Consider the following 18774-nt stretch of genomic DNA (forward strand, 5'->3'; position numbering starts at 1 on the left):
TTTAGGCCTGTAGTCTTCATGGTTAGGAACATCTGAGGGCTTTTTATTTGTTAGATGTCTAGTGAGGTAATCCTCCCCCTAGCTGTACTCTAACTGTAATAATCAATGCTGTCTTATAAGGGTTTGATGACTGCCTTCTTCTTGACCACGTTCTCTTAGCACTAAGTAGAAGGATTTCCAGACTACTGTTGTCACATGATGATCAATAGATAAGGAGTTATTGATTCAAGATCCAAGGTCCATAGCTATTTTTTCATTTTGCTGTTGTATATTGGAAAAATGCTGTACTGAAGGGGTCAACTGCCAACTGTAATGATGGAGCATTTTTTAGCATTTGATTTTAGCCCATTTAGCCAAGATTTTACACCAGATATTTCTTGCTTGAAGGTTTGTGAATCAGAGGTAGACTTAACAATATCATTCAGTTTGCAAATATCTGCAATCTTAGTCAGACAGAGGTCCTTTCTTCCTGCCCGAAGTCCAGCAAACTAAATGCTAAAAAGGAGGACTCCCAACCCAGAGAACTGAAGGATATCACTGGTCACCTTTAAACTTTCTAATGAGGCTCTTGTGAATTGTGCTACATGGGCTGTGCCTTTTAGCCAGTTCACTCTTCACCTTGTGGTGCTTGCTATATGCAAAACGCCAACAGGAAAACCAACTATAATATTTACATTCACAAACATTATTAGGATGGTTTCAAAGTAATATTTCTTATGTTTTAAGCAGACATATACAGGCAAGAGGCAAGCTCATTTTTAAATTCTTAGATATGCATTTATTAATTTATTTGATGTTTGTTAATCAGGTAGGTAGACTGGTCCAAGGACCCTTTCCAGCTGCAATCCAGCCTAAGAAGGCAATATCAAAATTATATGGATGGAAACCACAGAATTACAATAGTACAGAAAGAACAACTATTATGAAAAAAACAAAGCAAGATGTGCCTATACACACTTGCAAATTATAACAAGTTACACAGAATCAATGCAGAATTAAAGTAATAGTGGAGTATTATATAATGCAGAAAAATAAAGCATAATTAGAATGTATACACTATATACACTATGTACATTATACACACTATATATTCTTTATACACTATAGACAACAAATATGCTATATACACTATAATATATATGTATATATATATATATATATATATATATATATATATACAGAGAGAGAGAGACAAAGATACACAGACACTGTACACATTATATATACTATATACACTTGAGTAAGTTGTTTAACCTTATAGCAGGAGGAAATGTAGACACGAGTTTGGACAGCTATGAAATGTCATATTGAAAAAAGGAAAGGGGAGGGGGAGAAGGGGTACTAAAGGGTCTTCTGATAGCAGAGTAGTAAAGCCAAAGAAGAAGTACATTCTGAAGCATTTTCATTTATTTTCTTCAAGTAACTGAGTAAGGAGGGCTTTCTTAAAAGTAGCAAGATTATCAGATGGCTTCATGGCATTTGGAGGAGAATTCCTGCAGTCAATGGTAAGCCTGGAAAAGGATCTTTCACAACAGGCACGAGTAAAAGGAGACTGAGCACTAAACAGAGTTGGAACTATGAAAGGGGTAGTTTGGGCTTTTAATACACAATTCCTTGAGGAGGAATGTAACTTAGGTTTAGAAATTTGAATATGAACATATTAAGGAAATGAGTAGCTCTGTCTGTCACTGGTAGCCATTTTCCTTTCCTGATAGTTAGGAAGTGGTGTTTGAATTTGTTGGAGGGGTAGCTGGAGTATTTAAGTTTTGGCACTTTTGAGGATTGTGGAATCATGTCAGATGCCATGGACAATGATGGGCAGACCAACTTTGAATCTGGAGCAGAGGGCATTAATGGCTATGCATTATTTGGCTTTGATGATGAAAAAATGAGCAATTTCAGAGGAAAGCTTAAGTGGAGCTAATACTTTATGAATCTGGATTTGTGGAGTAAGAGTTGCTGGTCAAGCAGGCAACCAATATATTATTGTTCTTTGATATGAGGGAGTAGGGAATGCTACTTGTTCAGAGATGACTATTTTGGGGAAATGCTTGAGTTTTTGGTATATACCAACAAGCATTAAAGAGTGTTGTGTACTTAGTGCATGAGAATCGTGGTGTACGGCGTGCACCAAAATCAAGTGAGCTACAGCTCATTGCACAGCATCAAATGAAACCTTACATAACCATGGCAAGGACTGTCATTGGTACTTACACTTTGAAAGTGCTACTATCATTGTAAAGAAGAACTTTCACTGTACACCATGGTTGTTTGCATCCTTCCATAGAGTTACAATTTACTGCTCACAATATTCTATTTCCACTCCAGGTAGACAGATTGCAGAAACTGCACTGCAGTGTCCTCAGGTAGATGGATTGCAGACACTGCATTGCAGTGACCTCAGGTAGCTGGATTGTAGACACTGCACTGCAGTGACCTCAGGTAGATGGATTGCAGACACTGCACTGCAGTGACCTCAGGTAGATGGATTGCAGACACTGCACTGCAGTGGCCTCAGGTGGATGGATTGCAGACACTACACTGCAATGATCTCAGGTAGATGGACTGCAGACACTGCACTGCAGTGGCCTCAGGTAGATGGACTGCAGGCACCGCACCGCAGTTACCTCAGGTAGATGGACTGCAGACACTATACTGCAGTGACTTCAGGTAGATGGATTACAGATACTGCACTGCAGTTACCTCAGGTAGATGGATTGCAGACACTACACTGCATTGTCCTTAGGTAGATGGATTGCAGATGCTGCATTGCAGTGACCTCAGGTAGATGGATTGTAGACACTGCACTGCAGTGACCTCAGGTAGATGGATTGCAGACACTGCACTGCAGTGACCTCAGGTAGATTTATTGCAGACACTGCACTGCAGTGGCTTCAGGTAGATGGATTGCAGACACTACACTGCAGTGATCTCAGGTAGATGGACTGCAGACACTACCCTGCAGTGACCTCAGGTAGATGGATTGCAGACACTGCACTGCAGTGCAGTATAAGGGGGAGCAGGTGCTGCACTCCTGTGTGTGACATTCTTCAGATGAGACATTAAACCAAGACCCCATCTGCTTGAGTTGGTGATAGCTCAGACTGATGTAAAAGATCCCATAGCACCCATCAAAAAGGAGCATGGGAAGTTCCCCAATGCTCTGGCCAAATTTCCCCTAGAAGTATAAATGTCACCTTGGGTCTCCTCCTGAAAAGAGGCTACCAGTCTGGTGAGACTAGCCTAATCAACAAAAGATAAATTAAAAATAAGTAAATAAGTAAATAAATAAATAAAATGAAAAAAAAATGTAGTTATATTTACTTGGGTCAGGTATTTTGAACTTGATTTTTCAGGATTTTAAGGGTGTACATAAACTGCTATAAGTGTCTCATCCCAGGTGCTAGTCGTAAACAAGACTCTGCAGGAGATGTTGTTTGACAAAGCAACCAAGCCTGTACCTTATTTAGACTATAATAATAATATTTCAGGTACACTGAATTGTATATAGTACTCGTGAAGTAGAAGTTATTGCATTGATAGATTTTTCTTGCTAACTCTAGGGTTACACAGGCCAGATTACCATCTTGAACCTTCTGAGGTTTACCCTTCAAACCATGGATCAAATTAAGCACAATCTCCTTTATTATTTTTTTCTTTTTATTTTATTTAACATTTGTTGACTGGGAATGTCTGACTAGGTTCCACAGAGCCTGTTTTCAGCGGAGGCCCGGGAAGAAATGCACCAGATGCATGTCTTTGGAACGTGGGAGGAAACCGGAGTACCCGGAGGAAACCCACACGAACACAGGGAGAACATACAAACTCCACACAGAAGGCACCCCAGCCGAGAATCGAACCGGAGAACCTCTTGCTGTGAGGTGACAACGTTAACCGCTGCACCACTGTGCCACCCATTAGTATTGAAACCAAAGCTGGCAGACAGCAGTAATTATTAAGTCTTATTATATGTGCCTACATTACTATCAGTGGATTATGACAGTGATTCAGACACTATTTTATGTTTGAAATCTTTTAAAGTGACTAATTCTGTTATTGTTGGCATGTATGTTTTGTTTCACTTTCTGCAAAAATGCTTGCACTTAAATGCAATCACCAGAAAGAAAGATTGCTTTATTGAACAAGTACAATTTAAAATAATCTTGTAAGTGAATACATTTTTAAAACAGAGAGGTAAATCGAAAGGAACACATGCATTTAAGCCTGGTCCTAAAAAGATGTAGAAGTGGTGGAGTGTATAGACTATAGACAGCCGAGGGATCAAGGCATATTTAATCCACAACTCCTCTCCAACCTGCTTGCCTCATGTCTTTGAGATGTAGGGGAAATCCATGCAAACACTGAGGGAACCTGTCAGTCTGTACCTGTGCCACTGTATAATAGCAGCAATACATTCCAGTGTTATATTTTACTGCATAGTAGATCCCTTCTTTCAGGGAGAAATGTGTGTTTGCTTCTCATAATCTGTACCATCCTGAGAGTAATGTTTTTATTAAGCTGAATGACCTGATACATATTATCTATTAAACATCATAAGGTTACATTTGTACCAGTGTCAGTTATCGTGTAAGGAACAGGTTGCTAAGTGGTTTTGTAGTTAGCTACTATTGTATCAGTCTCTGCTTATCATTATGTTTAGTTTTTACTTGTTATAATATAATCATAGCAAATGCAATTTTTTTAGTAGAGTGGACCACTGAAACAAGTTCACCAAACGTAGGCTTAACTACAGATGATGGAGAGGGAAATTTGTCTACAGATCCGTCCAAGACTGCTAAGGAGGACAGTGTTTCAGTGAGTATGAAATTATCATTGCTTTTTGTCAATTATTTGTATCTAAAAATACGATGAAATGCAATAATTGTATTATGAACAATATAGACAAAAGCATTTAAACATTATGTTTATAACAAACCTTTAACTTTTGCAAACTGTATGTAAAATTTACAACTAAATAGATATTACATATATTAACAGGTTTAGGAATCTTCATAAAAGTAAATGCATAGGATAGACTTTACAGATGTTTAATACCAAGCAGAGTGTCATTTGGTATGTATACTGACACTGTGCAGGATGTGAGCAATTTTAAGGCACAGACAATGAGGTTAGGAAAGGGGCAAAAATAAGGTGGTATGTAATGCAAGCTAACAGCGCATAATAAGAAGGAAATGAGTAACAGTAAGCGAATGAGACACACAGCATACACAAACGATAACACCCAAATCATGGACTGATTCAGAAATGTATAAAATGGGCATGTTGAGCGACAGCACATATTCATTGTTTACAATGAGAATCGTGGTAGATATCAGAGGAGTAATACTAAGTATATCAGCAGGAGTGGCTCAGCACCATGTGGTATTAGCTGCCACAGAAGCCACTGCATGCCATGCTGCATGGTCATATCTATCTGTGCCAGTAGAAAAATCACAGTATCTGACCACCATCCCACACACCAGCAGATTGCATACGGTTTCCACGTGGACAGGGAGACTGCATGAGGCATAGTCAAACAATATCACCCACAACCAGATTTAATGGAGGAATTTGTGCTGTCTCCACTCCTGTGAAGCTTTAATATCTTACCTACATGAACATTTCACTAACCTTCTAGGGAGCTCTCTGGGATATCATACATGTCAGCCATGTGAATCTTGAAGCGATACCCTGACATTATGCTGCAGTACCTGAAAAAAAATATTCAGGTCCCTGAGGATGACAGATGAGAGTACCCTCACCATGTAGGGATTTTAAAATATATTCCATTCTCTATGGCTGTAGAAACCATATATTGCAAATGCACATTGCATCAAAACCCTGCCTCTTCGAGAGGGACTGTGATACATCACAGAAAAGACTTCCATTTCCTGAACTGCCAGGTGATCTTCAATGGTGAGGACATTATTTATGATATGTCCACGTACCATCTGGCAGTTCCCATGATTCCCACATTTGTGACAGGTCTTAGATATACCAATTTCCCCTGACATGTAAATTCTCCCAGGGTTGTCCGATTAGTGGGTGCTTACACATACTAGACAGACAGATCTATACACAGAGTTACCAGACCAGCAAAGAGCTGGCCCCATATAATATGTTATTTTTTTCTTGCACCTGATGTATATTCCATGAATGACCCCATCTGCCATCCTCAGACCATGCAAGGCATGGTGTATAATGCAGCATATGTGAAAATACAGAATAGAGTGGATCATGCATTTGTCCACTGAAAGAACTGCTCCATTGCCTAGACATATTATGAGAGGCACTGCAATACATACAGAAATCTACAGAAAGATTGTTATTGTTTGTTTTTCATACCTATACAACATGGCATTGCACAAACAGATGGAGCAGCAGATGAACATGTCTGTGGTCCTGCCAAAACCAGGTTATATCAGCAGCAGCAGAAGGGAAGGGTGGAAATTCAGATAAAGAGCATGTACAGCAACTGGGGCAAATTTAGGTGCAATACACTGCAACACAGGCAAAGAGGTAGCATCTGTTCCACAACTTTGGGTCATGGTACTGACTACCCAGGATAACACGATGCATACTGTGTCAAACCCACATTGCATGGGGCAGTGCATAGACTGGCCATGTTCTTCATTGGAAGTCACTAACGTGTGTCATGGTGGCCACACCTCTCAACCTGGAAATATCAAAAGGACCATGAAAATAGGTACAAATCTGTGTGCTGATTAACATAAAATTTGCATACATAATTATGTAACCACCCTCTCTTGGATGGAATTGTGGGATACCAACTTTCAAATGCAAACTGAAGAACAGACAACCAAAAATATGGTGTATTACACTCACTAAATGCAAAGAACGAAGCAATAATGGTAAATCGCACACACATATTCTAAATGCAAAGACCGAAGCAGCTATGGTATTAAACAGTACAGTTCCACAATCTAAATGCTGCAGACTCTAAACTCTAAATGCAAAGAAGCACTAAGTGCTATTACAAACCTATCTGCTTTTTCCTATGTATACACAAACTGTTTTGGCCCAAATAAACTGTACAATAAGTAGGTCATTAAGAACCCTATGAGGTCAGTCCTTGATGTTAAATCTGCACACATTAAACCCTTCTAATGCCTCTGTATATATGGCTGGGGAAAAGTATGTACCCTTTTTGTTGTAGCAGCCTTAGGTCAGCTGGTGCCCTAGGCAAAAGGGCTCCACAGCGCCCCCCCCTCACCATCCAGGTGCCCCCAACCTGGTCTACCTACACCAAATAAATACTGGAAAAGCACCCCTGCTACAGCGGCGCCCTAGGTGGCTGCCTAGTTGGCCTATGCCTAAGGCCGGCCAAGGTCATACTCTGAAGGCTTTTATCTGATCTAAATTGCTGTAAGGATGATTTCTCAAAGCCACACAAAATACTGCACATAGCATCTCAAAGTTTATAAAAAAAGATAACTTGTTTTCTGCTACTAGTGTTTCTTCATCTGCAATCCAAAATCCCATTAGCCTTCCTTGTTGGCTTGTTACACTACTCTCTCACATTTTTCATTTATCTGATGTGAATGACCCTCAAGCCTCTTTCTACTTTTGTTTCTTAGTTACTGCCTCCCTTCCCAATGTGCACTCCTTTCCAGAGTTATTTTGCATTTTTTTCAACTGAAATGAAGCTGCCTCATTTATACCATTCATCCAATCTTGCCAGGTTCTTTTATATTACTACACTTTTTGTGCATCAATGCAGTTGTACAAGTGTATGATACTTCTGCTCTTAGGAACTTTTTTTTTTTTTTTGGTAGTTAAGTATTACTGCTCACATATCTGACTTGTATACCTGGTCACTAGCGTTAGCATGTGTACCCACATCAGCCCCCCCCCCCCAAATGTCATGGCTGGTCTTTACACACTTATCATTGGTCTGTTATCAATAAATACAGTTTCAAGGTCTGGACATAGTGCTGTGACATGCAAGCAGTGACCTATAAACCTGGAAATCCAACTTAATTCCTTCTGTTGTAATTAACCTAGCCATACACGTCTTCCTTTTCTTATCCTCTGCTGCTATATTTCTGCACTGTCGCATTATCTGACTGTATTCCCTCATCTTGTCTGTGATTTCCGATATGCAATACTCTTCAGTTTTAACATTAAAACACAGGACATCTTTTTCCCCAACTCCCATGCCTGGCAGTATTATAAGCCTATCTGCACAACAGCACATTGGATTGCACATAGTGCAATACACAAAGTGTCACTCTACAACAGAACCACCGAACCAGCCTTAGTCATTTTAGAGCCAAATGAAGCCAAGCAATACACAACCACAAAGTTATGCAAGCAACGCTCCTCCAATCTTAGCATATTCTAGAAGAGATGAGCTAGTTTTCACATACTGGATGCACTCATCCGCAGGTGCAACCTGTACGTGCAGGGTATCGGAAACGACTAGCTTTATCATTACTTTTGCTTACCCAGGAGTCCGGTCATAAATGTCAAGGGCAAGGTACACTTCCAACAGCACACCATTGTTACTTGGGAGAAGGTGTCAATGCAGATGAAAATTATTTTGATGTGAGTTTAAAAGCACAAGAGAAACAGATCAAAGCATTTTCCAGCCATTCCTATTATATGGCTTACCTTAAACAAAATTCCAAAGCCAAAACCAAAGTATTACCATCAAACAGGGACAAAGAACGGGTTTGAAAATCTACATTTTACATAAGCACTTGTCTTGAAACAAGAGCAAACAGCATGAGAATTCCACACACACACACACACACACACACACACACACACACACACACACACACACACACACACACACACACAAACATAAATACACATGTTCTCGCCTCACTCGCATTCACAAATTCACACAAACATACACAATTACACATCTGCACAAACGTGAACATTTAATATTCTAGAGACAGGGAGAGAGAGGGATGAAAGACTATGATCAAATTTAGTCACTTTTTTTTTTACCTGGAGGAGCCGGAGCAAGAAGCCAAAATCCATTTCTCATTCTCTTTCTCTCTGACTATCACTGGCTGGGCAGACTGGTCTGACTCTGCAGACTGCAGCATGACTGCTGCACTTAACATTCAGTTGCTCGCTAGTCCCTCGTATTAATTAAAAGAAAAAAAACAGCTCAAGACTCGAGAGCTGCTCCGTTCATTGGTCTGATTCTAACACTTTGTGCTGCTGATTGCTGCTATTTTAAATCCAGGGCGGGCTGGGGGGGCAAATCGATTCCTCTTCCCCAACCACGTACAGAAAAGGGAAATGAGAGAGTACACACCCCCATGAGGCCTCAGCTGAATTCTGACAGGCTGACAATTTGTATCATGAAGCTGACATCATCGCTCATGCCCCTGCATGCGATGACATCAGCAAGAACTTCGGAAAAAATGTTTAAAAAAATTGGGAAATTTGCGAATTGAAGGGGCCACTCATGAAATCGTGGCACCCCATTATACCGAGGAACTCTGTACAGTTGGGAGGACTGATGGTAGCATATCTGACAACAACTTTTGCCACCATTGATATCAGCAGCATTGTGTGCTCCTTGTCCCTATACTCCATATCACTGTGTGTTTGTTGCATGCTGTCCCATATACCATGGAACACACACACACACACACACACACACACACACACACACACACCAAGTCCATAATGCTGTGAGCAGAAGACTGTTACACATGAATCACTGATCTGTACATCCACTGGTTAATGCCAAGTAATGTAACCACACCAGAAATGGTTCTAGAATTACGGCAATGCCTATCCCCTTACCATGTCTGTCTACTATGGTGGGTGTGAGCAATTCAGAAGCCATCTGCACTGGGGTCACAGGTGAAGCTGTGAAGGACTGCCAGGTGGAAGATGCTTGCTACATCCTATTTAATTTGTGTGCTCACTCTGTACCTCTACAGGGTCATCTGTTATGGGGGATGGGGTTGACTCCTCGTCCTGAAGTGTTAGTCAGTCCCACTGTGTCACTGGACAATGCCACTTGTATGTTGTATGCCTTTATCATCAGTAGCAGTCACAGGTGCCTTGCGAACATCAACCCTGTGTTGACCTATAGTGCTGGACCCTCCACTTGTACAACTTCTAGGTATGTGCTTATTGTGTGAGTACAAGTGTACATTTCCTGTAGGCATCATCCTTTAACTCCTACATGCATTCCTACAATTATAAGTTACTTGTATCACTCTTAAATACTAACATTAAAACTCAGTTTATCTTTCTCCTTTCAACCCCTTCCCTGATTTCAACCTCTTCAGTACCTCACCTTCTACTCATATACCCTGATATGTTAGTTTTGCCTTCCAGTGCTCAAACTTGTATAATATTACTGCTCTTAGTTATTACTATATAGATCCAGTCTTACTTTTATTACACAATTGTTTTCTATGGCTCCGCAATACTGTACTCCATTCAGTTATTCTTACCTTAGGCTGCATCTTCTCTTACTTTTAGACAATGGCACAGATGGTTGTATAGGATGTGCCGACGTGTTACTGTTTACACAGAATGTAATAATGCAAACATGCCATTGTTTATGTTTAATGTAAATTGCTTTACTGTTATGAGTACCCTTATGTGACAACACATATGTTCAACCCATTAAATATCATTGTAGCGCTAGCCCTTTTTGTAATTAAGTCCATCTTGATCAAGGCCATGTCTGAAAAACATCCTTGGACCAGTATACTTACACTGTTAACAAAGGTAAAAATAAATAAATAACTAAGTAAATAAAAAGCACAAAAGGAACCCTTGTCTACTCCCCCACACACACGCACATCTGTATAAGCCCCTGTGGCCCCCCCATACATCTGTATAAGCCCTTGTGGTCCCCCACACACACACATATGTCTGTATAAGTCACTGTGGTCCCCCCTCCTACACACGTCTGTATAAGACCCTGTGTTCCCCCACACACAAACATCTGTATAAGCCCCAGCGCCCCCCATCTGTATAAGCCCCTATGGCCCCCCCCACACACACACACATCTGTATAAGCCCCTGTGGTCCCCCCATACACATGTCTGTATAAGCCCCTGTGGTTCTCCCTACAAACACATCTATATAAGCCCCTGTGGCCTCCCCACACACGTCTGTATAAGCCCCTGTGCCCCCCCCCACACATCTGTATAAGCCCCAGTGGCCCCCGCCACATCTGTATAAGACCCTGTGGTACAAAGTACTACACATTAAACTACAGCTATAGCATACATTGACAGACATAGCTTGTCATGTAGGGTCTTGCAGTTGTAGGCCAAGTGCACCTATAAAGACAGATGTGCAGGGGAGCCTTGATCGAGCCTTCCTTCACACTTGCAGTGGCATGTGCTACACTGCACTGTACTGAACAAACTTTGTAAAGAAAAATCAGTATCTAAAATAACAATCCCACCCCCTTTATCTGAACCTTTGACCACAATGTGCTTATTATTAACTAATGCATCTAAGGCTTTTGTCTGTTCTTCAGTTAAATTGTAAAATGACCTGTTGTGTTTTTTCTTATACAGTTCATAAACCTCATTTTCAACAGCCTTTTCAAAGGCCTGTATAAATGAGATGTGCTGGCAATTGTATGCCCATCTTGGAAATGTGGAAAACTTTCTGGCATGGTGTGTAGATTGACATGACTGTCAGTCCCCCTACCTTTTGTTTGCCTAACTCACCTTTCCTACTTTCTTAACTACCCAATTTCCTCCCCTTTTATATGATAATCAGGACTGGCACTTTACTGCACACATCCACAGTGATCTATCTTATGACAGCTATGTATGCATTCGTATTATGGATAAGCATGTGCAGCTACATGGCATTATGTTGTCTGCAAGAGCATACACTAACTTGGTCACAATAGAGTGCCTTCGTTCTGTCATCTGTCATGTTGGTCAGATGTCCTAATGAAGTGCTAGACTGACTTTAAGAGCAGCTTAGCTCTGCTTCTCCCTTTAGCACAATGCCTCTTTACTTGTGCATTTCTTTTTTCACACTGCCTGTCATATGCCTAATTAGCTCTGTGTCTCTCTGTGTAGTGATTGCCATGCAAACTGGCATTATGCAGATAAGGAGGGTTCAGGGATCAGTCTTGGGGCCGCTCTTTTTTGGCATTTACTTCTCTGAAGTCAAGGTCAATGGCATTGGCCTCTGGCTGACTGAAAATGCAGACAATTGCACATTAGGGGCAGTCATAGAATCCCCCAACAACACAGATGCTCTCCAGGAAGGGCTGACACAGACAAATAACTAGTGTCAGAGGCATGGACTAAAATGAAATGCCAACAAATGCATAATAGTATCCTTTGGGAGCTGATCCACCCCTGGTAAGTATCTTATTGACAACACACCCATATGAGCTGACCCATTAGTTAAGGACTTGGGGGATACACACAGGCAGTAACCTAGCCTTTGACCATCATGTGTCTACACTAGTGAGGAAATCATTCTATTTTATGTAACTTACAAACAAAGATATGGCATCCAGGTCCAAGGGTGTCACTGTTCCACTGTATTCAGTGTTCATCAGACCTGTCATTGAGTACAACGCTCCCTTTGGTATGCACCTAACTAGGCACATCCAACAACTGGAACATCCACAGAGGTTCCCCACTAAAAGAATACAGGATGTAAGCAACATGTCCTGTGCAGCCCACCTCATATCCCTGCACTCTCATCTATGCCTGGTATACAAGGCACTCTCAGACCCCACTCTGATGAACCTCCTGCATGTCAGCAAAACAAACAGCACCAGAATTGCCCATTCTAAAGACATAAACCTTGCCTGTGATATAAATAGGACCTGCTGGAGATACAGGCATGTATCCCAGAGACTACCTCTTCTCTGGAACAGGCTGTCCATCCATATGTTCCTCCTTAACACAATTTAAATGTAACTTGGACAACTGGATGGGGAACAGGAAATTCATCCCTGGTTTGGCACCTATGTATCTAACAGACACAGGCAGTCTCTGAATGGTATCTCCCAAACCGCTGTTTGTAAATGTTTCATTTCCCAAGTCTCTCCTTACACTTGTTAAGGGTACCAGAACTCGTCAGAGATTTGGGATCCATAGCTAGGTTTAAAAAGGTAGTGATCATTAGCCTACTAAACACCTATGCAACTACTGTTTATGAATCCCAACCACAGGATTTTTGAAAACTGGAAATACTTGTCTGCGAATCCCAACCGGAAGATTTTTGTCCTTTGACACTTTACTAATGTAGTTAAAGTTAGTAATAATACTGCTAAAGAATAAAAGCTATTGACACATAACACATCTTTCATCAGTCAAAAATATGTAAAATAGAAATAAATTAATACTGATCTTATAATATGCTTTTTAATTATTGTTGCATATGTTCAATGAAAATTGTTTCAACTGATTCAAAATGCTGAAGTCACCCATATTTCATGGGGATTAGTTGTGTTTCAATGAGTGGCACCAGGAAACCTAAAGAAAAAAATGAATATCATACTTTGTATCTCATCAGATAAAGTAGACAATTCTTCACAGGATCTGGAAAGATGCATGTTTCTGTAACATAGAGTTAGTAAGAGGCACTTAATTCTGTAACTAGGTTCTCTGAACTTCAATATTATTATTATTTTTTTAATTATACCTGAGTTATCATCCTGTATATTGTATATCACATATGTGGTATTATTGGGATCCAGACAAGATGTGGCCTTAAGAACAGCTGATATCATGTCATCAGGATATGTTGCAATTAGAATCAGCAATCTTATCTAGGAGTATTAAGGTTTCAGCTCTGCCAGGTGATAGGTGCATCTCTCCTACTGTACTATACAAGTATGGTTAATGTGCATCATGCCATCCCTGATTTTAGGAGAACTGTAGCGTTACTTTGGACCCCATGCTGGGATCCCAAGTACAACTGCAAATATCAGCTAGAAAATTACCTCTCTGAGGAGACACTGCATAAAATGTTCACCTCTGAGTTATATCTGGGCACCATAATGCAACTCATTTTTATTAAAATAAATACTTTCTTCTATCTATGCAAAAATCATTGTGGTGAATCAATACTGTATATATATATATATATATATATATATATATATATATATATATATATATATATATATATATTTATATATATATGGTTTCACTTCAGAATGTCGAGTTACTGAAAACTCGAACTTCATATGGTCGAGACCATATGATCGAGTTTTCAGAAACTCAAAATTGAGAAGTGTTACAAAAAGACTTGAATTTAGGTGAAAATAAGTTTTTTGCAGGGGGGGCAAGTCCCCCTGCACCGTCCCTACTTAAATATACCATCTCTGTGATCCCACTATAGTGAGAAAATGGGAAATCTCCCATTCTGCACTTCTGCATACAGCGCAGAATGGGATATTTCCCTTTTCCCCACTGTAGCGCAATCTTGGAGTTGGTATATTTAAGTAGGGGAGTGTAGGGGGTGCAGGGGGGCTCCCCCCTGTAGTAACGATGTATTTGACTTTTTTTTTTTTTTTTAATTATTTCACTTTGGAATTTTGAGTTTCTGAGCTCCATAGGCGTATATGAGGCTAATGACAACCAGGGCCTTTATAAGTCTAGCCATGCAATCGAACCCACTTATGTCCCTATGCATCATGGGCATTTATTAAGACATGGTATGTTAGGCATTTTCTAGACCTTTTGTGGGAAAGTATGTTAGTTTGGAAATTACTGTCTGCCTCTATCAGAGACATGGTGGCCAGACCTGGGGTCAATTTGTGACTTCCTATCCATTGATCAAGGTTATGCTTAAATAGGGCTAGGGATGGACTGTGCTTCACATGGATGGGCAGCCTATTCCAGAGCATGGGATCCTCTGAGACATGTATCTGTCCTGCCAACAAGTCTTATTTATGTCACAAGCAAAATATAATCCTTTGATCTAGTGGTTCTGATGCTGTTCATTTTTGGATGTGCAAAAGGAGGTCCAAGAGAGTTGGATCTGAGGATCCCTTGACTGCCAGGCATAGATCCCCTCTCAGTAATCTGTAAGGTTCTGAGTAGAGAGATAGGGCTTTAAGGAAATCCACATAGGACAATGTGTTTAGGCCCTGGATTCTCCTGGTAAGGCACCTTTGTGGGCTTTCCAACTGTTGCATATTTCTGGTCAGATACATGCTGAACGAGGCATTATACACAACGTGGATAAAGCTGGATAAAGTGGCACTGTGACATCCTTGGACCTGGATGCCATGCCCTTACTTATATGTTTTAATGACTTTCTTACAACCTTGGCCACATGTTGGTCAAAAAACAGATTACTGCCTACATATGTTTCCAGATCCCTGACTACTAGATCAACTGTTAGGGGTTTCATAGCAATGGAGTAATTAACCTCAGTGACACTTTTCCCAAAAGGCACTATAATGCATTTCTTGGCATTGAGTTTTAATCCATGACTTTGGCATCAGTCATTTGTCTGTGTTAGACTTTCTTGTAAGATGTTTATGCCATGGGGAATCTATGATAGCTCCCAATTTGCAGTCATCTGCGAACTTGATCAGCCAAATACCTTTGACATTAGCCTTTACCACTGAGAAGTAGATGCCAAACAGCAGCAGTCTCAGCACAGATCCCTGAGGCACCTCGCTGGAGATCAGTCTCTTAGTGGAGGTGATCTCACTAATCCTGACTTTCTGGGTCCTGTCTATGAGCCAGCTGGCAAGCCAGTGGTTTATGTAGGGGTTTATGCCCAGTTTGGTTAGTTTTCGACTATACCTGAGTAGAGCATTGTTTCACATGTTTTAGCCAGGTCCAGATAGGCAGTATGCACTGTTTTCCCTTCATCCATTGCCTTGGTGACCTTCTCAAAGAAGTCCATCAGGTTTAGTATGCATGACTTTCCCTTGACAAAGTCAAACTGGGTTGAGTCCAGTGCCTGAAGGTGGCCGATGTCTTTGTAAATCATTTCCATGATAATTCATTGCATGACTTTGCATATCAGACTAGTCAGACTAATAGGTCTGTAGTTTCCAGAGTCAGATGATGGTCCACCATTGTGAAATGGGATAACCATTGCAGTCCTCCATTGCTGTGGTACAAAGCTGTTTTGACATTATGGTTAAAAAGTGAATAAAGGGGTCCTGATAGGTCATTTTTCAAGGTATTTAGGAGGCATCCCAGGATATTGTCAGGGCCCAATGAGGCTGTGTTTTTGACTTTAGTGAGTGAAGCCAGGACCTCTTCCTTGCTAATAGTTGGGGAGATGATGCTTGTAGGTATTTCATGGGGGGGTGGGATGAGTGGGAGGGTGAAGTTTTAGCTGAATTTGTCAGCCAGAAAATTCTCTCTCTTGCTATGTGGCACCATTGACCACCAGTTTGGTACACTGATGTCTGCTGTCTTTGAGACACAGCTCGAAGGCCTTGAGGTTGTCTTTGGCCTGTGGTGCTTATCTTGACCTTGTAATTGGCCTTGTTGTACTTAATTAGTCCTGTTAGTTTCCAATTTCATTTAATTACAGAGTTCTTATCATTACAGGAGTTGTTCCTCCTAATTTTGATCATGACCATTTCCTTTTGTTGTATATCCCATTAAGGTTAGGCTTCCACTAGTGTAGTATGTTTTTAGAGTTTGTTTTGGACTTACTTCATATAGGTACATCAACCTCTATACAGCCATTTACATGGTTGTACGGGGTCTTTTTGAACAATTCTACATATGTTGCTGTAAACTCGGGGCTAGGAGAGGCACTGAATTTTGGCAAACTATCACTTAACAGGATTTAGTTTGCTTTGGAATAGTTCCTAACTGTTACAGGGTTTACTAGGGGTTACTGAGTTGATTTTTATTTTAAAGGAGACAGCTTTTTGGTCTGATCACACCAGTGAGGACTTGACATGGGGGGGGGGGGGCAGCACTCTCCCACCTTGGTGAGTACCAGGTCCAGTAAGTTTGAACCTCTGGTGAGCGTGCACACTATCTAGTCAAGCATTTGTGTGTAAGGAACCACTGTACCTGTAAGTATGAGGTAGTATATGTTTACCATCCTATAGAGGGGTAATTAAAGTATTGCATGAATGGGTTATATGGTTTAATGGTGAGTGTCTCTAGTAGGTATAGGTATGAGCTGTGGGATTCTACGGACATATAGGGTGACCTATAGCTTGCTAGGATATGATACGGACTTTGTCTATGGTAATTTGCACTTGGCTAAATTCCAGGGTATTATCCTGATCAATCAATGTAGAGTTATGCCTGTTGCTTATATAGATTGAGACTCCTCCATCCTGAAACACATATTCTGAGAGCTCAACGTCTCTTTTCATATAATCCAGGGAAGTATGTCTCAGGTCATTAATGCCCACGTGGACTATGATAGAATCATAGTGATTCCTGTGGTGTAGTGACTTGAGTGCATGTGTAACTTGGCAGAACATAGCCCTAGATAAGCCACTAACTGTTATCTTCTCCTTGCTCAGTCTGGTGAGTGGACCATCTGTGTGCCATACAATAGATTCCCCTATGACAAAAGTCCTGGGTGATGTGATTACTTACTTTATGGGTTTTCTCCCTGAGTTCCACTGGATGTAGGCATGTGTGTGGTGTTTGGTGTTGCCTTTGGTGAGTGCTTTAGAGATTGATGTGGATAGGTGTTGCTGTTTATAGGCTTGGGGGGCTTTGAGGTTTGGGAGGATGGCTTTTTAGTGCCTCAGTATAAGTTGGTCTATGTGTGTGGTGGATGTAGTGTGTGTGTGTGTGTGTGTGTGTGTGTGTGTGTGTGTGTGTGTGTGTGTGTGTGTGTGTGTGTGTGTGTCTGTGTGTCTGTGTGTCTGTGTGTGTGCGTGTGTGTGTGTGTGTGTGTGTGTGTGTGTGTGTGTGTGTGTGTGTGTGCGTGTGTGTGTCTGTGTGTCTGTGTGTGTGTGTGCGCGCGTGTGTGTGTGTGTGTGTGTGTGCGTGTGTGTGTGCATGTCTGTGCGCATGTGTGTGCGGTCCTGACAACCTTATTTATATGAGAGATTTTTCCCTCTAGTGAAACTGTGTATGTGCATCTCTCACATACTGTGCTTGTTTCTTTAAAGATTAAATGGCTGTCTATGAATATGAGACAATAGCTACATTGTGTGAGGATGCCCATATCTAACAAGCTGGATACAGAGACATTTGAGAATTGCATATTCATGTTGTCCAAATTTGTATTTGAGTGGGTAGCATTAGGTTACGATCCAATGCCTGTCAGCTTGGGATGATATGCTCGACAAGCCACGATGCTTCGCTAGGGATGGCTTGCACCTGTCACCCCTGGGCTTTTGGATATTGGCAAAGGCTCTTGCTACCCCCATAGTGCCTTTTTTAGAGTAATGCTACTCAACGCCAGAAGTCTAAACCTCAAGATGCACGCACTCGAAACTCTCCTTAGCATGGAGAACATCGATATCTGTGCAGTAACAGAAACCTGGTTCAGGGCTCCCGAGCGCACCCCAGCACTACCAGGTTATACCTCATACCATGCTTTTCGGCCCCAAAACTTGGACCGGACCACAAAAGGAGGGGGAGTATCGCTATTCATCAAAGATACCCACACCTCCAGGTTGGTGGCAAAGCACGAAGCATCAGAGACTATCCATGTGCAACTAACAGTGGGTAAAACTGCCTTCCAGTTTATAGCCTGCTACAGACCACCCTCCCAAATCCAGGAACCCCACTCGGCCTTCCTGAGAACACTGGAAAATATGAAGGTCTCTCCAAACACCATTATATTGGGCGACTTCAACTACCCAAACATAGA

The 18774-nt window shown here is 41.1% G+C and overlaps 1 protein-coding gene across 2 annotated transcripts in view; it reads left to right on the forward strand.

Moving 5' to 3' along the window:
* NTRK2 (neurotrophic receptor tyrosine kinase 2) overlaps positions 1-18774 on the forward strand; it is a 1124811-nt gene that overhangs the window by 433848 nt on the left and 672189 nt on the right. Inside the window, exon 10 of one of the 2 annotated variants that reach the window (XM_044060895.1) lies at positions 4706-4815. In XM_044060895.1, coding sequence (XP_043916830.1) covers positions 4706-4815 — 110 coding nt within the window. The remainder of the gene's footprint in view (positions 1-4705; positions 4816-18774) is intronic. The other variant, XM_044060896.1, reaches the window with a different exon arrangement.

Source organism: Protopterus annectens, chromosome 2.part0 (assembly GCF_019279795.1).
Source record: "Protopterus annectens isolate FY-2018-M chromosome 2.part0, PAN1.0, whole genome shotgun sequence".
Classification (NCBI taxonomy): Eukaryota; Metazoa; Chordata; order Ceratodontiformes; family Protopteridae; genus Protopterus; species Protopterus annectens.